This window comes from Andrena cerasifolii, chromosome 2 (assembly GCF_050908995.1).
Source record: "Andrena cerasifolii isolate SP2316 chromosome 2, iyAndCera1_principal, whole genome shotgun sequence".
Classification (NCBI taxonomy): domain Eukaryota; kingdom Metazoa; phylum Arthropoda; class Insecta; order Hymenoptera; family Andrenidae; genus Andrena; species Andrena cerasifolii.
The window spans coordinates 15,950,900-15,970,017 of NC_135119.1; the positions used below are offsets into that span (position 1 = coordinate 15,950,900).

General features: G+C 44.0%; 1 protein-coding gene across 6 annotated transcripts in view; it reads right to left on the reverse strand.

The window, feature by feature from the left end:
* The window catches only part of Imp (IGF-II mRNA-binding protein), a 106,474-nt gene that overhangs the window by 12,596 nt on the left and 74,760 nt on the right, over positions 1 to 19,118 (reverse strand). Inside the window, exon 1 of one of the 6 annotated variants that reach the window (XM_076806810.1) lies at positions 18,033 to 19,027. The exons of the other annotated variants lie outside the window; for them this stretch is intronic. Within the exon in view, the coding sequence (XP_076662925.1) occupies positions 18,033 to 18,076 (44 nt within the window). The 5' untranslated portion in view covers positions 18,077 to 19,027. Of the gene's footprint in view, positions 1 to 18,032; positions 19,028 to 19,118 lie in introns of those variants that run through there. 6 annotated transcript variants of the gene reach the window in all.

The following is a 19,118-nucleotide window of genomic DNA, read 5'->3' on the forward strand; positions in this document are numbered from 1 at the left end:
CCCATCATGACTTTTTTTAAGCTGAGGAAGGTTTCCTCTACGATCCTGGTATAGCAGATTAGGGAGAAGTTACAGAAATTAGTCGTTATCTACCGTAACTTCAGTCGTATAGGTCGTAACTTTAAACGCGTTTTTCTCGAAACAATTTTTTTTAAAAAACTTATGGACCGATTGAGCTAAAATTTTGCACACATTCAAAGTGAACGTGTACCTATAGCCCGAACTAGAATTATATAAATAGTTTCGATAGAACCTCCCCCACACCTTGTTTTAGCTCAAGAAAATTCGAAAAAATCAAATATAAATTTTTAAACAGCTGCGATTTCGGTAACAATGTCCGGACTTGGTTACATCTAGTTCGGACGATAACTACACTCATATAGTTTAAAAAAATCTTTGGTACTTTCGTTTCAGATGACTAGGACGGCCGCAATTCGTGCGCCCGATGGGGCCGGTTTTCGATGACATCACCTGCGCTTCGACGTGTAACTTGTACAAATTTCAATATAATGCATTCCAAAAATTTGTGTTGACAGTTCAAACACTACTAAATATGTGTGCGAAACCTCTGTCCCGTAGGAGCGATAGGTTTTCCAGAATTAATTTCCAAATATCATCTTCAAAAACGAGTGTCTAGACTAGAATACCCCCTTAAGGAGATGTACTTGCGGAGCCTTGCGATTCACGATTGTTTCATATTTCCTGATATCCTTTTTACGACAGTTCGAGGAATGGAGGCGTTCTTATATGCTAGAAATAATAAGACTAATAGTTTTCTCTGAGAAGTGGAGACTGAAAGGTCACAAGCCTTTCCACAGTATCCCTATCTGGCAAATTTACTATACAAAAGTTTCTTTACAATAGAAGAATGTCACCGTAAAGCCGGGTAAGTCGTGTTCAAAACCTTTGTTACTGTACAGCCAGCATAGGTTTCGCTCTATCAGCGGAGGGTTAATACCCATAGGTTCCAGGCTCTGGCAGCCGGGATGGAACTTTTTAGCATAACGCGCAGGTGATTTATAACACTTTCGAAAGTTGTCGAACGGCGGGACACGGGGCGAGCCAGGCAGATAGTGTGCATCATATTGAAAAGCGATACGGGACGATATGCATTTCATTCTCGACCAGAAAGATAAGACGCCTGTGCGGATGGTTAATATTGACACACGGGGCGAGTGTGAACGCTGCCATCTTTGTACTCGGCGTTACACGCTTCACGATTAATGGCAAACCTTGCCGCGTTTTCACCATTTTTCCGCGACACTCGATAAGGAAAATGATAACCAGCGGTAGCAATGATAACCGACGAAGCATAACGACCGCTTCGAAATGTCGATAAATCTATAATGTAGACGATACAGTGAAAATTCGAGGGAATTAGTTACAATAATTGTTAGCTCGATAGGTAGCAGCTGATCGATAGCTAGCTGGAATTCACGGAACTCCCTTCTCGTAAGAAATTTATTCTCGATTCTTCTAGGTAGCATCGCTAGGCCCCGATGTCTCGCGCCACTTTGCAGCTATGTACATATGTACGTTTCAGTGAACCGGCTTAGGCATTATTAATATCGCGAGGCAGTAATGCTGGCGTAGCTCACTATCACCGCGGTCCGCAATAATGTTGCTCGGAACGAACTCGAGCATCGGTTGCGTAGGATATTCGCGCGGATGTAGCACGCAACGAGCGCATTGTGCGTCGATAAAACTTTTCTACCCAGTCACGTAGCGGGGGGGCCTTCCCTCCCCTCCCCGGCTGCAGTTTTTAATTGTACAGACACCCTTTATTTGCCGCGAATACCAGCACAACGATGTTTTAAATCCAACTATTGTCATTACGAGTTAGTTCGTTAGCGTGTTCCGCCGTGTGTAATTGTGCGTATCGATGTGCCGCCCGCGCTGTACACGCGTCAAATTTTTTTTCCGCTCCTTTGTCGACCTTTGGCACCTTCCGCATCGATTTTGTCTGCGCCAGGGAAATCTAGTTGCACTAGAATCTGGTGACTAAGTAGATCACTTCAATTTCGAAAAAGTGGCGCGTAAAAAAGTGGAGAGCAATAAAGTGTCGGGTAAAAAATGTAGTGCTATAACAGTACAGGCAAGGTGTTCTTTTGCCAAGCACCACCTAAGCTACTTGCTGTCTACGCACACGGTCCGATATATAGGTCGACACTTCTGGATTTCGATAAGACTATCGTCGAATCGCGATACATTCCATGCTTCTAACTCCGAAGACTATCCTGAAGGTGACGACTTCCACTCAGCGCAGAAGTATCAACAAACATTATTGCACATAGGTATTCATTAAATTTCACCTGGTCCCCTTACGTTTCCACGTCCAAGGATTTTCATCCCACCTCTTTGACCCTTCGATATCCATAAGGGAAAGGTGGGATAGTTGATCACAGTTTTGTTTTTTGATTGAAATAATGATAATGGTTTGCTTTGTTTGTGTTTAATTATTTAAGTTGTGGTTCTTAGGGTATTCTCTATGTACTTGTACAAATTTGAGAGGCTGAAAACTAATTTCAATGACTGAATTTCAACATTTTCTGGCAGTGATTATATGCTCAAGTATCCACCACCGATGGGGAGACTTGATCAGTGAACTTTAAGAGTAAATAACACATTAAATTTCTACAAAATATTTATCTTCGTCAATAACATGAAATAAAGGGAATATCATAATAAGAAAGTAAACTCTAACAAACTTGAAAGAATTACTGAAAAAATAAAACCGAAGAATTAAATTCTATGACATAAAACAAGATGAATGCATTCTTAAAAGACATTTCACTTAAATATCATCTGATTAGGATGATAACGAAGAAAAGATTTTCTTTTTGGGGCGCTTTCAGCTGTTCAAGTATCCCACCTCGCACACTGATCAAGTATCCCTCAATGCACTCGATTCGAAAAAGACGAGAAATTAAACTTACCTTAAATATTTATATCAATCAATAAATAGCATTAATAGACCAGAAATGGCTGTTTTTACTTAATATATTTCAAATCGTTGAAAAAACCACATTTACTCGAAAAGGAGGAAGAACAAGCAGACCGAAATATTTACTTTTTGGTTGCAAATCAGATCGAAGCTTCTACCAACATTATCCCATGCTCCCAAAAGAAACCTGCAACGTGAAGTGTTGCGATAATACAAACATTACCACGATAGCGTGGCAGCAGGCACAAATTGCCAATATATTAATTAAAAAGCTGATACGATCATGTATCCCCGCTGATCGACTATCCCACCTTTCCCCTACTCACTAAAGAGCGTCGAAAGTACATATTGCTCAACTGTACCCGAATGTTCACTTCGAAAGCTTTTTACGAGACTTGAAGCCGCATTTGTCGGGGCCTGGCTCCGCCGAGAATGCTAAGGAATCCAGCAGTACGTATTCCGCCAGCTGCACTGCCCCGTGCGGCGCGGATCAACTCGTCGCGTCCCTGAGTGGCAAGGAGACGCGTCGATCCCTCGTGGCGGCCGATTACCTACCGCGGAGGGACGCAGCGAGATGCGCCAGTGACGTTCGCAGTGCGTGGCGGGCCGGCTGCAAATTGCAGGCTGCGACGCCAGCGCGTGCAATTGTGGCCTAGCTTGGCCGAGAAAGCTGCACCGTGCTGGCGCCTGCGGAGCCGTGGGGCGGGCGGGCGGGCGGGCGAGCGCGACGCGCGGCTACCGTGCACTCGCGATCGCCCGACGCCAGCCGAGTAGGTGGAGAGAGACGCGTCCACGACGCTGCGCTCCTTAATCCTTCGTGCGGGATTCCTGCACACCCATCTCTTAACCATAGTCGCTGAACGCCTATGAGCGTTCCACGCACTGAACGAACGCTGTACATGCGCTCGTAGCACCGAAAGGGTTACCGATGGGAAAGCGAACCGATAAAAGACTGACCCCGACGTATCTAGCCGGAAATGGTAATCGTGCCGGCGACGTGCGCCCGCCGCGAGGCATCTAGACTCGCCTCGACTTTCCTCGTTCCGTCTGCATCCTACTGCACGCACCGTAACGTGCATTCCGAATGATTCATCGGGAGGAAAAACAGTCAACAAGCCGCGTGGAACCGCGAAACTCCACCGAGCAGCTGCCAAAGTCCGGCAAGCGGAGCCGCGCCAGCGATGGGACCGACGACGCACAGTGGTCCCAAATCGTCAAATGCTGGCCAAAATTCAATTTTCGAAGTATATAGCAGCTTTTTGATGTTATAGCAGATTTGTTGTATATGTGCTTCAAATACCGCTTGAATTTCTTAAATATATCGATTGTTTGTTGAGACATAGGCCGTCAAAGTTGACGAAATTTCATGCTCTAATGTCTTGAAAATGGCAGCGTGTTTAATGTGTCGGAGAAAGTTTATCTGAGAAGATGAATATGTGAAACAGTTTACCATTAGAGTAGGTGTTATAAACATAAACTTTCAACAGAGGCAAAGTAAAGTATCTTTGAATTTACCCTTGCAATTCCCTTCTCAATGTGTTATAAATCTAAGTGATGTTTTAATAAAACGGAAGGAAAACAAAGATGAGTGTCACCGAGTGTCATGCTGTAACAAGTTTCTTGATATAAAGTAACACGTCAAGTATGATAACCAATTGAGAATATTTGCGGAGATTTGCGGTTTTTTAAGATATTTAAATTTAAAGCGCCAAGTGTATTTAGTATATGAATAAAACAGCATTCGTTATTTCAAACAACGCTTATAATCCATAGTTCTCTTTTATCATTTTCGACAATATACTTGAACCATGTGACCTACTAAACGGAGAAATGTCGAGTTTCTTTCACTAGAATCGGAAAAAATAAAATTTTCACAATAATTTTTAAAAATGTTTTTAAATTAACCTCGTTGTATTAAAATCGACGTTCTAATTATATCGTTTTAGTAAAAAATCGGAAAGTAATGAATTTTCACAAAAGTTAACTTGAAATCAACGTTTACACCACTAATATTAGATCTGCCATTATGTTTTTTGCAATTTTCACTTCAGATTCGCAATCAGCGACCTCGACAACTGTAGGATACCAAGTTTAGACCAAATTTGATATGTTTCTGATATACGCGACCGCCACATTGGATTCGCCAATTTTAAAAAATTTTGAATTTCAGTTTCGTAATCAGCAACCCGAAAAGCCCCCGAGCACCGATTTCTGACTAAATTCAAGTACGTTTTGAGGGCTTTGCCGCTTTTTAGCGATTCGGAACCACTGTGCGACGGGGAGAAGATCCGCGAGTGGGGAAAAGATTAAAAAAGAAGAAAAAAGAGAGAGAGAAAAAAAAGAGTCTCGCGATGTCACCGACCGTGAGCCCAAGTGCAACGGCGCACCGGTGGGCGGATTGGAAATTGTGACTCAGCTCTGGCGAGGTTATTAACGGTCCGCGAGTCCCACGGCGTGCGTCTACGTTCATTGAGCAGCCCGCCGAGTGCGGAGCAAGGTACGCCTAGGATCCATTCGCGTAGCTGTGCTTCGCGCCGCGACAGTTTCGCTCCGTCACGGGCAAAGCGTGGTTTTCTTAGATAGCTGGAGCGCGGCAAGAGTCGCGCAACCGATAAATAACGCGGGCGCGAGTCGCGTGCGAGCTTGCGGTTTGTACAGGGCGTTTCGAAATTGGCGACAGGATACGTGACAGGAGACAGAGGTCTTGGCTCTGCCAATAGAACTGTGCCCGTTTCTTTCTTCGTTGCGACACCGAGTTAACACTGTCCAGACTCTTAGGTAACACGCGCGTGTCCTTCAATTAAGCGCCGATGAAGCTAACGGCACGGCGCTCGGTGCACGCCGGGCACCGCGCGCGCACTGGGACGGCTCTTAATGCCCCGCGATTATACGGATTCGTCGTGTAATTGCGGAACTGGGAAATTAAGCTGCTAATTTTCTCAATCAAGAGCTCGCCCCCGTTCCGATGATTACGCGCGCGGACCGCGAGAAGAAGGGCGGGTTTTGCGCCTCGCGACGCTCCGTTTCGAGCATTCCGAGAAAGGAACATGTGCGCGGCGCCGGTTATCGTCTATTGCTCGCACACTTGCGTCGGCCGCGGTCGCGGCTAACGCAGGACGCGGGTGCCCCGGCTGTATCGCGTGAGACACACGATACGTAATGAATGAATAAATTTGACTACAATGCGAGTGACTCAGGCAACGGTATCCTGCGGCTTTTCGTATCGAGAAATCTATATCCTCCGCCGAAGATCAACCGAAGGGAACGGCGACCAACGACAGCGGAGCCGCTGACGTAGGAATATTTTCTGTATGAATATGACCCAACAGCGACCTGACTCGATTAAACCGATTGAGCGAACAGTGTGCCGACTTTAGAAACACCCATCCGTCGCTTCTTCCTTTAAATCGCTAATGTCATTAAACGCGGCCGGACACACGATCGCGGACGGAACGTGAAATTAGAGGACCTTGCAGCAAGAGTGCAACTCTATCTTTGAAAAACTGTTTATAAAATTATTGCTTCGATTTAACATTCGAATGAGAACACTAATTAAGAATATGTATGTACGTCTTTAAAAAACTGTTTATAAAATTATTGATTTGATTTAACATTCGAATGAGAACACTAATTGAAAATATATATTTTCATAAAATAAGTAGGGTAAACCAACCAGTAATTGACCGCATACCAGTGAAAGAAATGTTAATTACAAATTAAAAAATTATTATATATTTATAAATGGAGTGTGGTTGCACTTTTAATATCCCATATTTTTAGTTACGCGTATTAAGCCAACATTAATAAGTACAATTCTTGTTAAAAGTATGCGGTCATTTACTGAATCCATAGATTCAACAATTCAGTCATTCGCTGGTTGGTTTACCCTAGTAGTTATTGAGTTGATAAGTTTTCGATCCTATTTTTGGCAAATTTTTCAAACTTGCAATGAACCGCTCATTTGTCATCGAATTTGCATCAAACGTGCGCCTAGAAATTTTTTTTACATATATCACACGTCACAACTCAGAAACTGCACACAGCGGGTGATCAGGGTTTGCCAAGTGTATATTTGCAATTTGCAAGCATCAATGCCTCATAAACAATGTAATTAGGCTTTCCATTAAGAATTAAATGCTTTAATGTAAAACCGTCAATCTATGCAAGTGGCTATAATAATTTCATCGCCCACTGTACAACGAAGCAGTGAGATTCCAAATAATATTTTTTTTTTCCTCTACTACCTATCAAAATTTGTAGAAGGTCAATGCAACATATAATTTTAAGTCAGCCTTTTAGAAACGTCTATGAAATACTAAACTTCAGTTGTGCTCCAGTATAGCGGCTACACGTTCGCTATCTTTGTGTTTATGCTCAATAAATAATTCACCAACGAAGTGGTAGTTCGTCCTTGCGTAAAAGCTAGATCATTGCAACAGATGCTACGACACTCTTACTATATTGACTCGTACTCGTCTACTTAGCCAGGACATTTCGCGCAAAGCCGCAACTACCACCTTAAATCCACTTATAGCACAATTACCGTAATAAATGCGTTCCTCAAACGTCGATCGATGATAATATGTCACCGCAACGTTCGGTTAAATTATCGTATTACTAAGGGTAAGAAATATTAATTTCCTGCTCCCAAAAATCGCCAGATTTTTTCGCTCTTCGCCGCGGTCGAAGGCTGCCAAGGTCGGGGCGCGGAGGAGCGCCGCGGAATGTGCAGGAATCCGCGCGTGTGGCACGACTGGCACAGAAAACCGCGCGAGAGCGAAACGGGCCAGGAATTGAAGAAAAAAGGACCGTCCCAGGGTATTATGCAGCAGAATTTCAATTGACTTCGTCCCGGTTAATGCCGGAATCCCCATTCCGGCACACGGAGGAGCCCGCCAGCATTATGGCGGCCGGCCTCGATACGCGGACCGCTAAACGGTGGTTTTATTTTTAACTTTACATTCAGTTTCGCGCACGACCACTGCTGACTGACAAACAAAGGGTGGCGTTTATTTCAGCCCGATAATAACATCGAGTTGTCGTTGCCGAGCCTGGATTCGAGTACACACGTCACACGCATCGCCGGCAAGGCTTAACCTCGTTACGTTCCGAACTTCTGAAGGCCTGTCGAGAAAACTCGGGACGAATCGAGCGAGCCTCATCCTGCAATATCGTTTCCTCTCCGATCCAGAAGTCCGTGGGAATGTTATTTGGCGAGCAGGGGGATCAAGGCAATTTCCGTGAAGTGGAAAGCGGGGTGGTCCTAGCTGCGAACCTTCTTGAGGTGCATAGAATAATGCAGTGATCGTAAATTATGAGATTTGGAAGATTTTGGAGATTTAGGAGATTTTGAGGATTTTGAGGATTTTGAAGATTTTGAGGATATTGAAGATTTTGAGGATTTTGAGGATTTTGAAGATTTTAAAGATATTTACGATATTTAAGATTTTGAAGATATTTATGATATTTAAGATTTTGAAGATATTGACGATATTTAAGATTTTGAGAATTTTAAAGATTTTAAAGATTTTGAGAATTTTAAAGATTTTAAAGATTTTGAAGATTTTAAAGATTTTAAAGATTTTAAAGATTTTGAAGATTTTGAAGATTTTGAAGATTTTGAAGATTTTAAAGATTTTGAAGTTTTTGAAGATTTTGAAGATATTTACGATATTTATGATTTTGAAGATATTTACGATATTTAAGATTTTGAAGATATTAACGATATTTAAGATTTTGAAGATATTTACGATATTTAAGATTTTGAAGATATTTATGATATTTAAGATTTTGAAGATATTTACGATATTTAAGATTTTGAAGATTTTTCCAGATTACGAAGATTTTCCAGATTACGATTTTCCAGATTACGAATATTTTCCTGATTACGAAGATTTCCCAGATTTTGAAGATTTTCCAGGCTTTCAAGATTTTTAAGATTTTGAGGTATCTTTGGTACGGTATCCTTGGCTGACTTTTGGAAATAGGTTACAGTCGTCTAGTTTTTCATGAAAAATTGCCAATACTTTCTACGTTAGTATTTTTTTTATAACACTCGTCTTCGAAAATAATATAGATAACTTAACGTATTACATGCTCTTTAATTGCTGCACATGTATATGTATAACGTTCACGCAGTATGCAAGGATTTACGCGCAGCGTATCTCGTGCCACACGTGCACCTATTTTCGTTCTCCAAGCGCCGGTCCGATAAAGGCAGAAAAATTGTTAATGCAATCCAGCGGACGTCCTCTCGAGACGCGTATTTTTCCGCGAGGCCAGCAATTTCACGCTCACGGTGGAAAATACAAGGCACGGGAAAAAATACAGTCACGCCGGTGGATCCCGACGCTATGGACTCGTAATTCGAGGAACGTCACGACTGCCCTTTCCGATTATTTATTATTCACAAATCTATGCATAAAAGTTTCTAACTACATAACCACTGGTAACAGCTACCAGCGAACAGTTACTTCAATCAAGTACAGAAGCATTCGCTTTTAAAAACATCCTAAATGACTCTGTTACTGGTTACTTCAACGTGGAAAGGCATTTTCAAAACATTTCCCACCACTACCATTTTTTGAAAATAAAAATAAACACAAGACTGTGCAAACACTTGTAAGCTATGCATCTTCACTACGATCACATTGTGCGCGCAGTACAAAGAATACCTACAAATGTAAAATAAAAAGCAGAATAAATAAAAGAAAAAGAAACAGAGTCATAAAAAATGTAAATGTAAAGGGGCGAGAGACTCAGCTTTGATAGCCGCTGTTAAGCCCGAGTGTATGCTTACAGGTGCTGCACAGGTGCTACACAGGACGACTCGAATGCAAAACACACGACACGTTCCGCGACACGTGGGCCACCGGTGGCCCACGGTGCTATCCACCGCGTTCGATCCTTCCGTTCAAAGGGAAAAGGTATTTCTCACATTCAAGCAGTTGCAATCACAAAGAACTCAACGTAACCACTACATTTCCATAATTAAAAATCACGATCTACTTTGCTCCGCGAACTTTACAATCCTCCCAAACATCTAAAACTTCCACCGTGACAATTCAAGCGTTAAGCGATCCAGAGGGACCCCGTTACGCATCTCCCAGCCCGTAAATAGTAACCATCCAACGCTTGCGTGTCTCGATCACCGAGTTGTACGAATAAATCGCAGCGACCGTGGGGGGATCGATTAAAAATCGTGCGCGATTACGGCTGGCTACCTTTCGCCTTGCGAGGCGAGCGTATCACACGTGGCGCGCTTAACGGCGTCGACAACCGCGGCCGGGAGAGCGACAACGATTTCCGGCCGGTTCGTGGAAGAACAAGACGATAAAAAAAGAAAAGGACGAGCAGCGACGCGCGAGAACGGAGAGCGGACCGTAGGAGAGAGAAAGGCGGGACAGCAGGGGGTGAATAGAGGGTAGAGGAGAGGGAGGAAGGTGCAGTGAGTCAACGCGCGGGAACGGCGACGAATCATCGTCAATTTCACCGCGGAGCTATGCAGAGACTGGCGAACCACTGACGTAATCGCACCACGGAGGCAACATTGGCCCTTTTATCGTCGGCGCTGCCACCGGAGAGCCAGAGCGCGGCCGGGCGATCCGCTTTTCTGCAATGCAAAAGATGGGGAGGGAGGAACAACGATCCTTAGGGGGCTTTCCCACATACGCAACGAGTCACTGCCACTTTCCAGGTAGCCGGTGATAATTCCCTCTCTTTGCATATCCGCCGACGCCGGCGGGTTCGTCGCGCGCGTATGTCAATGCCTCCTCGTTTTCTTGGAACAGGCTCGGACGCTGCGCGGCGTTCCTTTCCCGAGCGCCGCGAGCCACGGCCGCGATAGGGGCTATCTATCGATTCCATCAACGAACGAAATTATCGCAGATCCCCCCTCCCTCCTCTTGCGAGAATGCTTCGTCCGATCTAATTTTCGCGCGCGTGGGTGTGGAGAAGAAAGGATTGGAGAAGGTAAACGCGAAACGAGAGGAAGCGATGATCGCGAGGTCGACAGTCACGCGTGGGATGCCGGGATTCTGTCGCGGAACGCAAGGAAGAGTAACGCAGCGAGGTATTTTAGTGCGGGCGAGATATCGAGCTGATGGGAAAGGCGTTGACAGCTGCGCGGTATTAAAAGAATTTAGGTTACCAGGAACAGCGGCTGGAAATCATGGGATCTGACGATAACTGTTATCCATTCAGGGCCTATTACAACAGAAACGACGACGAAAGCCGTTAACAGTGTGCGTCTGCACGATAAAGCAGGATAAAATACAGTCAGCTTTGAATTTCATTCGAATTCGGATATTCAACGAGGCGGAAAGCTGAATAAAGAACCTTGGAAGTCAGACAAGTGGCAGCTCCAACCGAAGCGGGGATTCAAGGCTCTTGCGCATCTCGCGCGGCTAGTAGCGATACAGCGAAAATGTGAATCGATGATTCTGGAAACGAACGTGATTAGCGGAGGAGGAGAGGCTAAAGGCGGATCCGTACGTATCGATTCCGCGACGGTTCGGTGCCGTCAGTGACTGACACGGGCAAGTTGAATTGCTCCGTCCCCGAAAACAGGGGAATCGATATTTTGTTAAAACTCGCACTGACGGCACTGAACCGTGTGAATCCGCCTTAATGCGGACACTGGAAAGGCCCCGACAGCCGCGAAGGACAGGAGGATGCACGCCGCCGTTGCTCTTTCTCCTGCCCCTCCCTGCTCGTGATCCCGGCGTGTTCGAGGAGTTTATTCTAGGACGACGAAATTCACAATAACGATCCACGGTCGCAGACGAGAGCTCGAGATATTTCTGCGCGAGGAATTAGCAAGTTGCTGCTGCGACTTACGTGCGCCTTGCACGGAGAGAGCAGCGGCGAGCTCGACGCAAGCGCGAAAATGCGAAACAAACGGGCGAATATGAGAGAAGCCGAGCGAACGAGAGGCAGAGGCTGTAACGGAGATGTAAATGGCGGTGACCGAGGAGACGGGAGGGAAGGAAAGCGGAGGGAAAGCGAGCGGGCTGACAAGCTGCGAGATTCTGCGCGCGTGGTTTTTTAACGTGTTGCGCTCGGCGAACCGATTCTGTAGAAATTCATTAAGGGGGGGCCTTAAGTTGGTAGTTGCTGAGAATCTTGCCATATCTGCTGTGGAATTATGCGTTCTCTATGTATCCTGGAGTACACCAGAAGAGTAGGAATTCGTCGAAACTGTGGAATAGAATGCTTTCGTCGTGCAAAGCTTCGTTTTAAAAAAAAATACGTCTTCAAGAATTGGCAAAATGCAGCGGTAAGAATGGCGCAACATTGAGTGAAATGAGTCCTTGTGTAAAGATAAATCTAATGATCTATCAGTTCGGTGATATCCAGTATGAAAACAGTGAACATCTATGTTTGAGAGGCAAGGTCCTAACAGAAAACGTACACAGATACCACTCTTAAACGTGTTACGCAGAGAATAATGCGGTGAACAGTAGAGGAAGTGCAGTATATTTGGAATACCAGTTTGTTTAAGACGAATAAAAAATTACGGCAGAGGATGGGAAGAAATAAAACTGCGTAATATCATAGGGAAGCTAAGAAACTTTTATATTTCAAACTCTCAGTAATAATAAAAAAACAAAAAGTAACTGAAAGTTTGGTCTAAATGAAAAACGACAGGAAGTATCGATTTCGTTAAGGTGCAGGTAATTTGGAATACCGGTGTTCCAATTTACCTTCACTTTATTAACTTGGAAGAAACATGTGGATGATAAAATTGTTTCCTTTGTGATCCAATTAGATTGAAAAATCACAATGTAGGAACAATCTTAGGTAAATAGAAATGGATAGCGCTGGTCCAAACCGACGCGGCGGTTACGCGTGAAACAAAAGCATCGCTAAGCTTTGGAATATTCCAAATTACCTTCACCTTCGGTATTCCGAATTAGCATCGTGGCATTGATAACTAAAATTTCATGTCACACTTTCTATTCTTGAAATTATCGCGAAACTGATACGGATCCATAGGAGGAACGCGCAAATCAGTAGATTAAGTGTTTAACTCTAAAGTTTTGACATATTTTAAGCATATTTCATCCACGAATATCATTCGTTGACAGGTCATTAGCCCCTATTGTCTACGGTGTTACAAATTAAATAACGTTAGTAGCTTATTAGATACTTCGGTATTCCAAATTACCAACAGTATTCCAAATATGCTGCGCTTCCTCTACCGAGCTTAAATCGTAGGGGCAGGTACCTTCGTTTACCAGTAAAACAAAATTTCGAATTTGTGAGTTACCACAATTTGTAACGTAGCATTCCATATAAGAGTACACCTACGCCCCCACCGATTTGCAACCGATCTGCGCAGCTCCCACTACTGCCTGCGCATGCGATTGGTCGTAGCTCTTTCTCTGCCGATTGCCTACCAATCAACAGCCTCCTCAGAGTCATCGTTGCGCGGAATGAGTCTACTCTTAACTCGGCGTGAGGCGCTACAGGGTAAAATTTACCACAGTGGCGCTAGTTGCGAAAATATGAAGACTGAGTTTTTGTTACAATTTTTTAAAGAACTTTAATAAAAAATTTAAGATATTTCATAAATTTTGTTCGATTCTTAAAACACTGTACTTTAACATAAAAATTACAAAGTTAAAAAAAATATTTTAAAACGTGGTTTTAGAAGTGGTTTTTTACGTTTCAATTTTGGGTATTTTTGACCCGATAGCCGACAACCTGTGTTACAATATGGGGTGCGCTTCCCGCCGGGTTAAGTGGAATTCGGTATAGTAATTTTCATAGAAAATAGTTTGGAGCATTAGGAACTTATAACCGAGTAGTCGACATAGTTTTCAACTAAATACCGTAGAATCAGGGCGTAAGGATTCACCGGGCCTTGAATAATGCACGGGATTCCACTCCGTTTTCCTAAAGCGACGAATACAGATCGAGGATGCGGTGAAAATAAAACTGAATACGTTACGAACGAAAGGGACAGATAGAAAGTGGAGAAAAGAGAAAGGTCAAAGTGGAGATTACACAACAATGTGGCGAAAGATATTATCACCGGTTTCGCCAGGTCGAAGCTGGCGCGCGAACCGTTTACCTAGTTCGCAGAATGACGCACAACAGGCACGATTGCACCGATTTCTCCCGAGATTATGCTGAATCACTTGAAAGCGAGAATGAAGAACGCGAAGGACAGTTCTCGAGTTCCTTTATACGCAGTCGAATGGATCGGGGCCTCTGGCTGCTCTAACTTGGCGACAGGTTTCCCTCGTACCGCCTAATCGTTCCATAGTCGATTACGCGGCACGGCTCTATGTAAGTGGCCTGAGAATGTCCATAGCGAACGAATTACCGGAACAGCTCGTTCTTAGATAATTCAAGCATCAAGCGAATAAGGCGATAAGGTCTAGAAGTAGAATTCAGTTTTCTACCACTGATCTACGGTTTCTTATCATGCAATTTTGAGGATATTATAGTCTTGTACACCGTGCATGGTTAGTACGAACGTATTTGGGATTCAGTGCTTGATTGATTTAAGGGGTCAGTGAAGTCGTGAAAAATTGTCATTTTTTAGGATCTATTTTTTAGTAAACGGAATGTCCAATGTAAATAATGTTTTGTCTACTTATTAGTACACTTATTGACAATATAAAAAAAAATTATTTTAAATTTTTAACTGTTTTTGTTTTAAATATATATCGCACTGATGTGAGCGCCTTGAGAAAGCGGTGTGATGCTGGTGCAAGCGATTCCGGGAGAACGACGCATTTGAAACAAAAAATTCAAAGTGTGATGTAATCATTATAAGTGTGGTTACCGCCGGAACCAGGATTATTTTTACCGATAAAAAATTAACAAAATATCGGAGGTTTGAAGTTTAAGTGTCGCAATGCGGTGAATTTTTCAGCATTTTGCCTTGTGAAAAGTATGAAATGGTTAATCAAAATAGATTTCCGTGGTCCCGGTCGTAGTCACTGATGTGCTGAATAACATGTAAAAATTTCAGACTGACCAGTAAAATTGTCTTATTGCAATCACCTGCACCAGTTGAAAAAATGTTCTTTTGAGATAACCGCGTTTAAAGTTTTAAAACAAATTTAAAAAATTCTTTTAATTTTTCTGTTGTATAATATAAGAGTAGCTTAATAACTGCCAAAAAGATTTATTGCATTATATGTTGAATCCACGGAGAAACAAATCTTGAAAAATAGCTTTATTTTTCGAACTGTCGCAGTGGACTGACCCCTTAAGTAAAAACAGTGGTAAGGGGTACTCCGTTAAACGGTAATACTAGAAAATGGTAATAATGGTACACGCAGTTAACTGGTTAAATTTTTCACCTTCGACCTTGTTGCAAGTGTTTGCAATTTCCAGCGCACGTATTCGCTGTACAACGAAGAAAGCATCTTCGCAATTTACCCACGCTGTTTTGTGGGATACCCATCCATGACAGGCCTATTATAGGGTAAGTGTGCCAGTAGTCGGCCATTTAAGGGAAAACGGAAATTCATGTTACGCGTTGTTATTATTAATATACTATTTTTTAAATGCGTTGTTCACAGTTAAATTCTTTAAAGTATCTATTTTTCAAATGTGTGGATGATTTTTTTAATAGTATAACAATTTTTATTTAAAATATCTAAAATACCCAGAAACGTCCTTTTTACCAATAGTCAGCCAGTAAAATCCTAACTCCAGCCTTTCATATGCCAGTAGTCAGCCAGGTTCTTCTATCAGCTTATATATATATATATCTGCCACCCTATAGTATAGTTATTGTTAATCGTCAGAATGTTAAGTGGTTCAAAATTCATGTGTACTCGAAATTTAAAAATTTATTTTTCCTGAAAATTCTAATTATTTAAATTATAAGCTTAAAAAAATTTAAATTACCAGCTTAATTTGTTTGGTAAATACAATTGTTTTTCTTTACATTTTGAATGCCAATAGTCGGCCACTACAAAAATACTTACTAACCTAAGTTTAAATGCAATTATAATTTCGCGAAAAGTTCATTCGAATGTTATTAATCGCGTATTCAAGATTTGAACATAAGAAACTGTGTATTAGTGTTGATATAGGTATACTATTTCCAAGTGTCGCCTACAGTACTAAATTAATTCAAATTGACTCACCAGTCGTCAACCATCCAATCGCCAACACAATAAAGCTTTCTGCAGTTCATATTTTTACCGCTAAAGGCAAGAAACTTCCCATATTCGAAGGAGAGAGTACACTGATCGTTGTTTCGTTTAAATATACCAGATTTCATTCCTAATTTCTTATTTCTAAACAATTTATTTCCGAAAAGGCTGACTATTGGGTAGCTCACATTTACCCTAAATCTTATGTTCTTCGGATATTGAATACGAGATGATAGGCTCAAGTCGAGCGATGAATCACGCTGTACAACCTCGAAGAACGCAGCAAGGAATTTCACATTGACATTAACAAATAGCTGCTAGAAATACGCGGCGCATAGCTCGAGCCTCGCACCCGGAAGCCACCAATACAATCGCGCCCTTCGACAGCAACAAGTGTCCCTTATAATCAACTGTCAATACTAGAAGAGCTGTACGAAGTGCGGCAATAAATTTTTCATACCGACGCATTAAAAAGTTGCATCCTTTTCGTAGCAGAAAGAAAAACATATATTCTTAAGACAGCCGGCCGATTTCAACTGCCTCAAGAGCCACGGTATTACTTCCCCAATCGTTTCTCAGCAAGAACCAGCATGTCTCTCAGAGTTTCGCGCAAAGTTGAAAGCATTTGCCAATCATTTCACGAACGTTACAACATTAAAAGAATTCATTCCTAGCGTAACAGTTTCGTAGAAACCGGTTCCCTTTCAACAAATTTTACCAACTTCCCGTGCCCGCTGCTCGTGAAGTCACGTTCGCAAGCCATGCGAAGACAATTAATATCGCAACGGTGAAACATATTTCAGCAACGATTTCTAAACGAGCACCTAGTGGGAACAGAAGTTTGAACTCGAGTCTTAAACAAAAAAAATGGTAAAAACCAGGCCCCGTGCGTTCCACCGGAATTATCAGAGAGAAGAACGCCAATTACAACGAAAGCGTAGCGTCTTCTCGCCCCTTAACGCCGCGCCTTTTTCCCATTACGTTTCGAAGCGCAAGAAGCGTGGTGCGCGCGCAGGAATTGGACCCGCATTATAATACTTGGTTACAGAGGCCGCGGTACCCAGTTGTCCGGCTCGAAACGGTTACGAAACTCGCAAAAGTGACCTAAATCCGCGGGTACGGGCGGCGATATCTTACAGACGGTTTAGAACGCGAGGGGACTGAAGATAGCGGCGAACAATGCGAGCTGCTAGCGTCAGAATTTCATTTCGCACCGCCGCGTCGTCCGTTAAACCGTCGGGCAAGGGCGTAGGTATCACTGCGCGATTTCCGGTGCGCTCGGGATCGAGAAGCGCTCGAGATTACGCACCTCGAGAGGGAGAAAAAATTGCGCAACGCGAAGGAGCGCGCCAGGCTCGGTGAAATTTCGCGGGGGATCTCGGGAATATTCCGCGAAACTGGGCCCTCGCGTCGAGACGTGCAACAAAGAGCGCTTCGACTTGTTTTCTGCTTGATAATTGCACCGCGATTGCAACGCAATCGTTGCCCGCGTTTCGTGAGTCGCAACGTTAGCCGAACAGTTCGCTGGAGTCTTATCGAATTGTGGATCACCGCTGTCGAAAGAGGGGATCTTAAATTGTGATTTTCGAAATTTGGAATAATCTCTGTGATATCTGTCGGGCGCTTTGGAATTTCGAATTCGAGATCAATCGCGTTTTCCTCTGTCAGATCGTAAGATTTCGAAGCCAGAAATTCAAGTTCCAAAACCTCGCGGTGGAAGTAGAGGATTTCGAATTTGGCGGCGTTCAGTGAACCGAAGATAAGTGATCTTATGAATGCGCTGTGGTTGAATTCAACCGATCGAAGCGGAGATATTTTAAGTCAGAAATGATTAGAACACATCGATGTTTCGATGCCAACGTATTACAGGAGACGCGCTGCGACCGACGTATGCACGTATATCCGCAGCCGCGTACAAAGTGTTACGAAAAACGGATGTAAACAGGTTGGTGGTGAACACTTACACGAACGGGCGGCGCTGTGAATTTGCAGATACGGCGAGGTTCATCGTTGACTTATTGGTAGTCAGCCAATAGCATTGTCCTCGTTTGTTAGCGACGCAACAACGGCACCCGTTGGCAACGGCATACCGAAAAAACAACCGCACTGATTTCTCTCCCCCGTTGTTTTCCAGGGAGCCTGGGCTTTTCCTCCCGCCAGCCTGCCTCTCTCCCAGGCCCTTCTGTTCTCCTGCTCCCGATATTTAACCTTACTTTGGTCACCTCCGATAGAGCCCGATACACCAAGTCCGCGGTATACACGGTTCACATAAAAACACAAAACACGCACACAGAGGCAAGCAAGGTGAAGATGTCCCCCGAGGAATCAGCCGAGAGAGTTGGCGAACGTTCGAGAGCAAGTGCAGAGAAGGCGACTACCTCTCTCTCTCTCTCTCTCCGTCGACACCAGAAAAAACGTGCGACTCGTCGAGGACCGGCCGGAGCCGTGGAAATAGTTCTTGCCGTACGCGCTCTGCTCGGTATCGGTGGAATTGAGCGCGGGTTCCCGCAGGGACGACGATGGAGAACACGCCGGTCACGCGAGCAACTTCGCCCGGCCGAAACCGCGTGGCTTTTCGTATCGCGTTACCGTTACACGGGGGATCGCCAACTGCGCAAACGATAGAGGCTACGTTTGTTTCAAGCAGACACCACCAGCGATCGATCCACGGTGTATCCACGAGATCGAAACGATTCCACACCCGTTCCCCACCGTCCACCACCGCCGGCGAACGCACAATATTTATTAATTATCGGCGCCGTGGCATAAGCTCCGCGCTCTCTGTGACGCAGAAGAGAAAAGAAGAAACGGTCGCGCAGTTCCGCTCGCGTCCCGCCAGCGGACACGCGCGTGGACGTGGAACGCACGGGGATTCTTTTCGATCGTGACGTGCCGCGTGACCGCCGCGACACGTCCTCGGGATGCGTGCGAAGCGCGAGCGATTAATTAAGTTCGCCCAACTCACCCCGTGCATGAACGTGATTTTAGCGGTACCACGTGCCACCGTGATCCACGGGCGAGGATGCCAGGCGCTCGCGTGCTCTGCGACC